Source organism: Trachurus japonicus, unplaced genomic scaffold (genome assembly GCF_045865225.1).
Source record: "Trachurus japonicus isolate A0001 unplaced genomic scaffold, Traja_1.0 AP029690.1".
In the NCBI taxonomy this organism is placed as follows: domain Eukaryota; kingdom Metazoa; phylum Chordata; class Actinopteri; order Carangiformes; family Carangidae; genus Trachurus; species Trachurus japonicus.
Genome location: NW_028219823.1, coordinates 1 through 11,722, shown reverse-complemented (window position 1 = coordinate 11,722; position 11,722 = coordinate 1). Strand labels below are relative to the sequence as shown.

General features: G+C 39.1%; 1 protein-coding gene across 1 annotated transcript; it reads left to right on the top strand.

Moving 5' to 3' along the window:
- Window positions 1–1,962: 1,962 nt before the first annotated feature.
- On the top strand, window positions 1,963–8,197 carry LOC146960989 (translation factor GUF1, mitochondrial-like). Its single transcript, XM_085771878.1, has 9 exons — window positions 1,963–2,143; window positions 2,333–2,456; window positions 3,213–3,345; window positions 4,326–4,469; window positions 4,842–4,975; window positions 5,255–5,356; window positions 7,594–7,713; window positions 7,859–7,895; window positions 7,987–8,197. Exons 1-9 carry the CDS (start codon window positions 2,038–2,040, stop codon window positions 8,119–8,121), a joined length of 1,035 nt encoding a protein of 344 aa, XP_085628004.1. The 5' UTR covers window positions 1,963–2,037; the 3' UTR covers window positions 8,122–8,197.
- Window positions 8,198–11,722: the final 3,525 nt, after the last annotated feature.

Below are 11,722 nucleotides of genomic sequence, written 5' to 3'. Positions count from 1 at the left end.
GCAGGGTGTCCGCGGGGTTTTAAAAAGTATTAAAAAGTGATAAATCAAAAAAGCAAAATTTAATGGCCTTAAAAAGTGATAAATTTGGTCCAAAGGTATTAATTTTAAAGAATAGGTATTATTTTTTTTCTTTTGGACAATGACTGGTTTTATTTTGATGAAATAGGCGTAATAAAATAAATAAAGCATTACTTGCTTGCGCCGCTACTTCAAAAAAAAAAAGGAATGATATTGACGTCATATCAATTCATTGTATTCATTGGCCGCTAGAAATCTAAAATCATCTTCGCGCGCATAGTTGTCAGGCGGATAGAAGTGCTAGTGAATCTCTTCGGATTTTAGCGTGTGGCAAAACGTTTCGAATATGGGAAAATGCAAGTTTGCAGAAGACTTAAATTGAGATGACAGGCGCCTTGATGTAGCCTATGTGTGTGTCAATGTAGATGCACGTCACGCGCCGCACATCCGATGTGCTCTTTTTTCATGCATTCGCGGCTCACAGCTCCATGAACCTTCTACCGCCAGCCCGGTGTTTAGTCGGACCGGGTCCGGGTCTGCTCCGTTTGAAAGGGCAGGAAGCCTCGAAGCGCTACAGATACAGACACCTGCAGCAGCTGCAGCTTCTACTGAGAGCTGAGGTCAGATGGAACGCACGTGAGACACAGACCGGCGGTGCAGATGTGCGGACATTGTTGAAACTTTTCACACTGATGTAAAAAAAAACATATATATGGCCTACCACTGTGTTCTGTGACGGTAGAGACAGAACCAGGTATTTATTTAAAGAGTTAGTGAGGTGAGTTGGGTGAGGGAGGGAGGTGAGGAAGGAAGACGGAGCGAGGCAAACTGGGTGAGGGAGGGAGGGAGGGAGGTGGAGTGAGGTGAGTGAGGGGGGGGGGGGCAGGTGAGGGTGGGATCAGGGGAGAGAGGCTGGTGATTGAGAAAGGCATGATAAGATATTTTATTTTTGATCAAATGTTCCTGATGACTTATGGATGATGCCCTGTTGTGCAACCGAGTCTCCTGGGTAATGGTAATGATGTAAGTAAGTGTTGGATGATAAAATCTATGTACATGTCATAAAATCTTTCTGATTGATACTTGGTGCAACTCGATGTCGTGGTGGTATTAAAAAAAATCTGAAGGTAGTGAAAAAAGGTATTAAATGGTAGTAAATTGACTCAAAGATTTGTGTATATACCCTGGGGCAGATACTATAAATGCAATTATGCAATATCAGTGTGAATAGTCTTTTTTCTTTTCTAATATTCAACAATGTAAAATTGATGATTGAATGTTTGTTGGGTCTTGTACCGACTTGTCGCTTTACGTCAGAGAGTTATGCTTTGGTTGTCCACGGTGTTGCTATAGCAACAAAATTGTTATAGTGCATTAATGCACAACAACTTTACTACATGTTTTTTACCTTTATCAAGAAAAAAAAATGCTGCTCCTGTAATTTGGATATTCACCATGGTGTATATACTATATGTAATATAGAGAATTTATACTATACCTATATTCATAAATCACAATTCATATTTTATTGAATATATTATATTTTAAGTTTAATCTCTCATTTTAACTTGTAAAAAAAAGTCAAAAACATGAAAGTGTAATCTTATATTTTTGTTTAGTATAATTATTTGTATTATTTAATACTTGATTTACTCAGTACAGGAAATTGAAAGTAATCATTTTCTGCAGTGCTTTGATACACTTGTTACCCATTTGTTGTGCAATAATAACATTTTTTAAATACATTATTTTCTGCTGAGCTACACTCAAAATTCTGGATAAAATATCATGAGATCAGTCATACAATACATGGCTTAAAATCTGATTCTGGTTGGGCCTACTGTATGTGCATAGCTGTGGCTGTAATAAGCTCAAGTCCACACAGTAGATAAACAGTGGAATCTGTTGAACATTGGTCCATCTGTCCACTGCGATGGTTGTTTACATTGTGCCAGTTTGACTGTCTGAGTTGGGTTGTTGTGCAGCTTTGCAGGCCAGGTGGGCTACATAATAGCAGGGATGAAAGATGTGAAGGAGGCCCAGATTGGTGACACACTGTACCACCAGGAGCAGCCGGTGAAGGCTCTTCCAGGGTTTAAACCTGCTAAAGCCATGGTCTTTGCTGGTAAGAACTGCTCTTATCAGCAGCAACTGCTTTACACACAAGCACGCACACACTCGCATGCATATAAACATACATAAAACCCCATTGGCGCATGTTTCACAAGCACAGTAAAGTACAGCCAGTGCTTTCCAACTGAAAAAACTCTTGCTGATGATATGCACTCTGCCTTTTTTCCCCACTGTCCCTCAGGCATGTATCCGATGGACCAGTCAGAATACCCGGGCCTTCGCAGTGCCATTGAGAGACTGACCCTGAATGACTCAAGTGTCACAGTGCAGAGAGACAGCAGTCTGGCCCTGGGGGCAGGCTGGAGGTGAGGACATTATGTATTAGAATAAAAAGTAGCTTTACAATCCCCAGCCTGAGGAGTGGGGATTGTACTGCATATACTGTACCGGCAAATGAGAACAAAGACGTGGATGTTTAAGAGCAGTGCAGCCACAGAGGTAAAGCCAGACTTCATTATGTTTATATGTTTTTTCACTTAAAGAGGAACTATGCAGGATTTGTAGCTTAACTCTGCTACATTTTACCTTAATTAAACAGCTTTGGATTGGAGTAATAGTGATGGTTTAGTAAATGGCTTAATTTGTTACAAGGGAGAATGGGGGCTCTCGTCTCTCGACACAAACGTGCCCCGTAACCCACAATCTCTTGTTTATGACAGATTAAACTACACAAATATACACATAATAACATTGTATATGTTTAGCAAAACAGTGGAAAAGCAACCAGACTTACATAGTTCCTCTTTAATTTGTTGCAGAGAAGTTTCTTTTAAAATAGAGAACTTGGGGAAAGTTTCTACTTTCTTTTGAACATGGTGATGATGCCAAAATGGGCATCCAAGTATGAGTTTATGTATCGTAACAGGTCATATTACCAAGCCAGATGATGTAGATTTGATTCCACCAGTGGCAGTGATTTAGATCATTTGGAAGTACAACTCTTCAGTGGCAATAAGTCTCCCTCACTCTTGAACTCTTTCCAAAGAGTCTCTTTGTAATTAAAAAGCATGAGCACCAACTGTAAATCTTGGGTGAACCTGTGGACCTCCATCCCCCCGCAGACTTGGCTTCCTGGGCCTTCTCCATATGGAGGTGTTCAATCAGAGGCTGGAGCAGGAATATAATGCCTCTGTTATAGTAACAGCACCCACGGTGCCCTACAAAGCTGTCCTCTCATCAGCCAAGCTCATTAAGGTAAGAGCCACCTTCTGCTCCTATATTCTCTGCTGGCGACAGAGGGGCCTGGCTTCTGCTCTCGTTTTAGCGAAAAAGTTTTGACTGACTTGGAAATTGATGCTAAACGGAGGCTCCCTGGTGTCACTGCCTCGCTCTCCTGCGACATGACATATGGGAGAGACTCTTGATGGGGACGAGGACAATCATTTCACAGGCATTTTACTTTAGCAGAGGCAAAATCACAGCCAGTTTTGAAAATATAAATGTGTTTCTTTAGAAACAACAAGAGATTTTTCCTCATCACAGAGACAGCTGGATGTTGAGGGTCAGGATTTTAGATTATTATTTTTTGACAAATTATGAAGACGTGTTATTCCTCAAGCTGTGAAAGTAGTAATGGTGTACAGTACAATAAAGGTATTGACTGTGAAGGTTAGGTTCTGTAAATGTAAAAGACTAAATAAAACAATTATTTTATGTGTAGTGCAGTGTTTTTCAACCTTGGGGTTGGGATCCCACATGGGGTCGCCTGGAATTCAAATGGGGTCGCCGGAAATGTCTAGTAATTGCTAAAAAAAAAAATAACATTACTGATAAAAAAATTTTTTAACTAATTATTATTCTTTTAAAAATTATGATTATGTAAAACAATGCACACACAATCTTAAACAACTGTATTCTGTACTTTCACTTTCTCGAATATAAATCGAGTTCAAATAAAATGGCAATGGCAATTGGCAAAGGCAGTTTTCCAACAGGGTGGACAATAAAGATTTATTGTATTGTATTGTAAAATGCAGCATATGAAAATATTTGAGCTGGCGCTTCTTGATTGACGGTGGGGTCGCCAGAAATTTGTGATGTCACAACGGGGTCACGAGCCAAAAAAGGTTGGGAACCACTGGTGTAGTGACTGGTTTGGGGTTTAACTATAAAATAATGTATGTCTGTACTGGTTCTGTTTGCAGGTTGATTTCATGTTGTTTCTCTCTTCACAGGAACACGGCAGTGAGGAGATCACCATCGTGAACCCCGCCCAGTTCCCAGAGAGATCGGTCGTGTCGCAGTACTTGGAGCCCATGGTGCTCGGGACCATTCTGGCTCCTGATACTTACACTGGGAAGATCATGACTCTGTGCTTGGTGAGAGGGAAATGATCTCTGAACCATACAAGAGCTCATTTTCATTGTTTATGTTCCTCTGTCGTGTATCTGCCTTGTAAACCTCTTATTTAACGTGCAGACTTTTTTCTCTTTAAGCCAGTTAGGGATAATGTCTCTAAACACTTACAGGCGGGTTGGCCTGATTCTCAAGCCTGTTGGAAAATGGAGTTTGACAGGAGATATTAGAGTGCATCCATGCTTTTTACACTGTGCAAATTGGTCTGGAGCTGAAGAGAGAGAGAGAGAAAAAACTCCTCTGTGCTAGGAAACAAAAGGAAACAAATAATTGTCCTTCTCTGTTGAAAAGATGTATTCATTTTTGTGATTAAACTTTTCCGCATCTTCTCAAAGAATCGCAGAGCTGTCCAGAAGAACATGGTGTACATAGACGACCAGCGCGTCATGATGAAGTATATCTTCCCACTAAATGAAATTGTTGTGGATTTCTATGACCTCCTCAAATCAATGTCTTCTGGATATGCGAGGTAAAATTGAACACAAACTGTAGAAAATAGTCAGTCATAAGCACATCGTGTGAATTTTTGCATAGTCAAACTCTCTGTATGTATATTTGTTAAAAATATTTAATGGGTTCTGTCTCTTAGGAGGGAGATAAATGTTATTATTTGGAAAAAATGTGATACATAAAAGAAGCGTGTGCCTGTGTGTTGTACCTTTCACCGAGTCTTATTTAGATCAAGTCTTTGATAGTGTGAAGGTATGCCATGCGTTCAGCTGACCAAGATTTATCTCCCACTCTGCAGCTTTGATTACGAGAACGCCGGCTACCAGGCTGCCGATTTGATAAAGATGGACATTCTGCTGAATGGGCGGCCGGTGGAGGAACTCACCACAATTGTGCACAGGTTAGTAACAACAATAGCTAAAGGTGATGTTAGGTAACAGCGATTAAATAGAATAACCCTTTTGAAAGCATTTTCCCATTGTCTCCATCACTGCTTAATTATTACCAAGCACTGCCACAAAGACTAAACTGAAGATTTTATAGTAGATCACATAATTGCAAGGTTTTATGGTCCTGTATTAGCAGGGTAATTCTTCTGAGCCTATGGAGCATGAAATGTATTCAACATTAAAATATGGCCTCTTGGCAGTCTGTGTTAACATTATCTGTTGCGGTGACTTTACACATTGGACAAGGACTTCACTCCATTTATGACAAGGACAATAGAGTAACTTCCCAGGCAAGAAGTGATGACGCACTGCAGATCTATATTTAATGTACTTACTGTCAGAGTCAGGACAGCAGCCAGCTCAGTCCTTGCTAATTGAAGGGCGCCACGCCTCACCTACACGGGATACTCTCTGGCCATTTGTACTGTAAGCCTTGGGGCTGAGGAGTCACTCTGTTATTCTTTAAGGGCAGAGCACCAATCACAGAGCAGAATATCGTTTACAGGGAGGGACTGAAATTTATGGTACGTGACCAGACCAAAGTGAGGCGAGGATGTGCTGCCGAGCAGAGAAGCCATTTGTCTCTGCCAGATGTGGAGACCTATACACTGTGCAGCAGCTTGTTGAGGGGAGATCGGTGGTCTGATCTCTAGCTCCTGCTGTCCGCACGTTGAAGTTTTCACAGACAAGATACTGAAATTCAGATTGCCTGAAAGATATCATCAGATAGTGTGACTTAACGTGAGAGCGAATGGGTGAACTTGTAGTGTAAACTGCTGTGAGCCGTCAATACGACTAGAAAAGCATTAGTGTATATAAGCGTGGTTCATTTGCAGCTGTAACGTGAACAGTGGCTTTCTAGTGTGAAGTGCTCCGATCATTCAAGAGCAATTCAACATTTTGGGAAATAGTTGTATCCATCCTCTTAATGAGAAACAGATGAGAAGATAAATACCTCTCATTATTACACACTATCTGTGAAGCAAAAGCTAACACACTGATTAACTTAGCTTAATATAAGGACTGTCAGATAAAATTGAAGTGCTAGCCTGGCTCTTTGCAAAGAAAAAATACTCTTACCAACACCTGTAAAGCTCACACATTAACATATACTGTAACATGTTTCTGATTATGTTGTGAAAGTGAAGTCTAGTTGGTCTTGCTAGCTAACTCGTCTTCTGGCTGAAGTTTGAGAAGCACAAAGTATTGAATTCTTCTTTTCAGCTGCACATGACACTGTCAGTGAAAAAAATCTGACTGTTTTATGGCCTTAAGAAACCATTTCCATTGAAGATTCAAAATACTTTGTTGTCATTGCACTAGTTCTGGCAACAATCTATCCATATAGCAGCATTTATGGACATAGATAATGTGATGTCATATGCTAAGTGTATTTAAATAACCTTAAAATAGTCAGAATAATCATGAAAAATAAAAAATGTGAGTAAAAAAAATATAATAGAGATTTTACTGCACTAAAATTACCCCATTAAATATTATTCTTCATAATTTTCCCTTTAAGGATTTTTTTTATCTAACATGGTAAACCCTGGTCTGATATCTGACATTTCAGATTTGATTTGATTTTACAATGGGAACAGTACATATTGATGAACACTGTCGTGTAAATATGTGGGATTGTAGCCATCCCCAGTCCCATTGGCAGGTTGATGTTAGACATAAAAACAATGAAGATAAAAGCACAAGATGCCTCTTGGACTACGACAATAGAACAATGCATCATGATACACCTTGACATCTTACACAAACATATGTTAATTGGCCAAAGAAGTAGTAAGGGGACCAAGAGATTACAGAACAGTTATAAAGTGCTACAGTGCTAATTAAAGTGATATGTGCTAAAGTGCTATTTGCCATGACATGTGTCTTGGCATCCTGCTTCTTTATGGTGCACAGATTTGTCTGCTGGGGAATTTTAAACTGATAAAACCAGCTCCAGCATCAACCAGGGTTAAAATAAACATGGACATGTGATGTATCTTGTTGTTACTCAAAGAGGTGCGTGCATTTATGGGGAGAACAGATGTACATGTGTGTCGTGCTGCTGAAGTGACGTGTTGAGTGGAGCAGATTTAATCCAACATCTGATTTTATGGGCAGCTCTCATTTTGACAGCAGAGGAGCAGAGGGAAGCTCTTTATGGTTCTGACTGTTGTTTTCATCACAGAGACCGTGCATACACCTCAGGGAAAGCCATGTGTGAGCGACTCAAAGACTCCATACCGAGGCAGATGTTTGAGATAGCTGTACAGGCAGCTATTGGAAGTAAGGTCATTGCAAGGGAGACGTAAGTATAGCCCCTGCAACAAGCTTTGTTTCAATAATACTGTATGTGGTACAAAACTGTCACTATGCTCTACATGTAGCACATTGAATTGTCTTTGTGTATGAGATGTACTAAAGTTAAGTAACCTACTGCATTGGTCTTTCAGAATAAAGGCGTACAGAAAGAATGTTCTTGCTAAATGTGTAAGTAAAGATTTTTTCTAATTCTGAAAGTTGTTGAATCTACATCTGTACATCAAACTCTGATTTATCACACATTTCTTTCACTTGGTAGTACGGTGGAGACATAACACGCAAGATGAAGCTGCTGAAGAGACAGGCAGAGGGCAAAAAGAAGATGAGACGTATCGGCAACATAGACGTTCCTAAAGATGCATTCATCAGTGTTCTGAAGAGAAAAGACAAATAGACTGCAATGCTGTTAGTCTATTATTGTGTAATTATGTAATATTATAGTCAAATAAAACAGGTCCTTGTTACTGAAAGGCCTTGCTGGACTTTTCTCTGAATAAAGTGGTCATTGCTCCTGGTATGTATATACGTACATCACTACTACCTCATGTTACTCAGATTCATAGTGGTAAATTGATCATTCATTGAAATGTCTGTGAAGATTCTCGTCTCATCCACCTCATTCATCCTTCTCCAAGAACAGTTGAGTTGAGGGCAGCTGGACTTTCAGTGATTGTCTTAGGGTCGTAACTGTCGATGTAATCCAATGAAACCACTGTTTTTTAACAGTGTGTCATGTAGGAGGCAGTGGTGGTCCAGACAATGCAAGTTATGAGCTGTATCATGGAAGACTGATAACTCGCATGATATATACAGTACAGAAAATGACTGAATCTGTCATTCAAATGAGCTGCATGTTCAGTATCATGTAGTGTGGTGTTTTACAATACACACAGCATTTTATGCACATTAACATGAGAATGGTATACATGATGATGATGAAAACAGTCAAGACAAGGTAAAGGTACTTTATTAGTCACATATACAGCTTGTACAGTGAAATTCTTTCTCTGCATTTAACCCATCCCTGAGGAGCAGTGGGCAGCCGCGGTGCAGCGCCCGGGGACCAACAAAAAACAGATAGATCTGTAGCTAATAATGTGTATGTCTGTCTTTTAAGTCATATTCTGATTCCATACAAAAAGTGGATGAGAAAATTGTGTTATGAAGTGTCAACCTCCTCATTGGTTGCCATCTTTGACCATAGAAAGATAAACTACCTGAGAGAAAACAGCAAACGTGCAAATATCTGCTGGTGTTTTCAAGTGTTCGTCTGTCTGTTACACAGTTTTCCCAGTAGATGGCAGCAGCAGCACAAACACAAAACAGAGCTGAGAAGAAATTAATTCCTCCCAGAGCTAATTTCCAATCAGACCTCATCAGCCTCAGGTCCTATAACTGTCAGGTTTAAATCATATAAAACTCCAGACAGCCCATTTATCCGCTGTTCAGCAGTTGGAGTTGCTTGATGAAAGTGTGTCATTGTCCCTGTGTGCTGTCCTCACTACCTGAGAAATTGATTCAAATCTGATTTAAGGACTCACTGGTACTTGGCTGCAGTGAAAGGACAAGCTGAGCTTTAGCAGTGTGCAGTGCTGATAAAAAGAAAACAGAGCCTCAGTGAAAAGTTTATAAACCTTTTCACTGCAGGCATGGACAGGTTTACAAGGCATAGCTGCACTGTTAAGAATTTTCCTGTAAAATAACAGTAAAGAACTGGCAGCTGGGTTACCATTATGATACTGTAAAATTTACAGTTTTTTACTGTCATGGAAATTTACAGCTTTTTACTGTTAATGAAGAAAACAGTATGGGACTGTTTTTTTAATTATAAAAACAGTAAACAACTGGCAGCTGGGTTACCATTATGCTACTGTAAAATTACATATTTGTTACTGTTACTAAAAACTACAGTTTTGTACTGTATTTGAAAATTACACTGTGTACTGTTTTTTAAGATTACTTTAACAATACTTTACAGTTAACTGATTTGTTTAAAAATACATTATCAGTCTTCACAAAATCTACAAACTACAACAAAATAGAAACAGAGCAGCATGTAATTGCAATATGAAAAAAGCACAGCTTCTTAATACACTTTGACTTTTATTTCAACATGAATTTAGAATCTCCACATTCAGACCACATTCAGACACCTTCTTTAAAAAAAGACGTTACAGACAATTGAGCAATAGATAAGTCATAAATTTACAAAGCTCTCAGATGTGTCTGCCCTTTGTATCCTCTTGTAATCTGCTATTGTAATGTGGTCTATGAACATAAAAATCAAAGAAAAGCCACAAATCCAGAAAAAAATATCCAAAGTCCTGACCTCAGACAGTCAAAAATATGCCAGAATGAAACATTCAAACAGTTGTATGTTCAGAAACAGACACAAATAACTTGGCAAGAATAACAGCAAGGGACTTTCAACTCTGTAAAGGAGAGAGAAAGAGGGTGAGATTGAGAGGGAGAAAGAATTAAAGCAATGATACAAGATGGTCTGTGTGTGTTATGGGATTGAATAATCTCACCTAAATGAAGTCCTGCTGAAATTCCATGAGTCTTTCAGCATGTGGATACAGGTTTGACTGCTGTCATCCTTTTGCTTGTGGTGCTGGTGCCCCATCCAGCCTTTGGTGCCTCTCAGGGTTTATGAAGCACCTGCAATTAATAGTGTCTCATCAGACAGTGGGAAAATCATTGCACATATTCATTAACAACACAATAAAAAGCAGCAAATGTTAATTTAGAATAGCATGCTATTGAAAAGATGAAAAAAACACATGTTATAGTGAAAATACCTGACGTTTGGGTGAATTCAAGGGCACAGGAGGCATCTTCCTGGTTGAAGATAGAAGGTGGAAAATAAGGTGGGTTGGATTCCTTCACATACGACATGGCCCTCGATGCTGACCATCCAGCGCTGAAGTTTCCTGTTGTTCACCTGAAACTTGACCAAGAATTGCCCTGGTAAATTAAGATGTGCTCACTGCTTTCACCTGCACATTTTTGCAATTTGCAATCAGGCAGACAACACTACAGGTCTAATATTGCTGTGACTTTTCATGTACCCCACATAGGCAACTGAGGTGCATATACCTGACAAAGAAAAGATTATTGCAAACTTGACCATGATTCAACAAACAGGAAGCACCGTGCAATATGAACAACAACTCACAAATACTTACTGTGATCAGTAGCGCAGCAGCAAATAGTCTTCAGTAGGCCTATGTGTAATGTCAAAGAAATATGTCAAAAACTGTACCGTAAATGATGCTCAAAGAACTCAGCAAACATCTTATGGATCATGAGCCCCCATAGATTCATTAATTAATGGCAAACATGGTAACAACAACAGCAACAACAGTGGTCTTATACTGACTAGAAAAAGTACTAAAGCACTAAATTTCTGAGCTAAAATTTAAAATCTGGAATACCTCAGAATGAACAGACCTCTTATGTTGTGGTGTGTTACACCATTAAGGCATTATATGAATGCTTCATGAATTCACTTCATCTATCATCTGTGAAAATTTAGCTAGCTACCGAATCATTCTGTCATGACATGCACATTTGCAATAGGCTGATGAAAACAAACTGAAAACACTGCCAATTTACTTTGTACCAATTTACAAATGAAATAAAACTGCTACTCACCAAATAATTTGCTAGATGGGGGTGGATGAAGGGTCGACAAAGAGAGGAACAGATCCGGCTTCACATGTGTAGTTTCGGTTAAATTTCCCACAATGCAAAAAATACAACATGATACCGTGACTTAGATGGTTTAGATGAAAGATTAGCGGTTAAGTGCTGTATATTAGGAAAACAGTATAGTTCCGTTAAAAGAACAGTAAATTACCTAAATTTAACAGTTTTTGTTTATTTTAACAGTAGAATGATGTATTTAAAAATAACAGGTTAATACTGTTGGAATTCTGCTGTAAATTCACAGCTTTTTCTTACAGTGTGGAAAAAGTTCAGGTATGAGTTAT

What these genes read in the sequence shown, in the direction of transcription:
- LOC146960989 (XM_085771878.1), top strand. Translation starts at nt 2,038, where the DNA reads ATGAAAGATGTGAAGGAGGCCCAGATTGGTGACACACTGTACCACCAG. An exon ending in TAAAGCCATGGTCTTTGCTG is followed by an intron (nt 2,144 to 2,332) that starts GTAAGAACTGCT and finishes ACTGTCCCTCAG; the next exon opens with GCATGTATCCGATGGACCAG. An exon ending in CTCACCACAATTGTGCACAG is followed by an intron (nt 5,357 to 7,593) that starts GTTAGTAACAAC and finishes TTTTCATCACAG; the next exon opens with AGACCGTGCATACACCTCAG.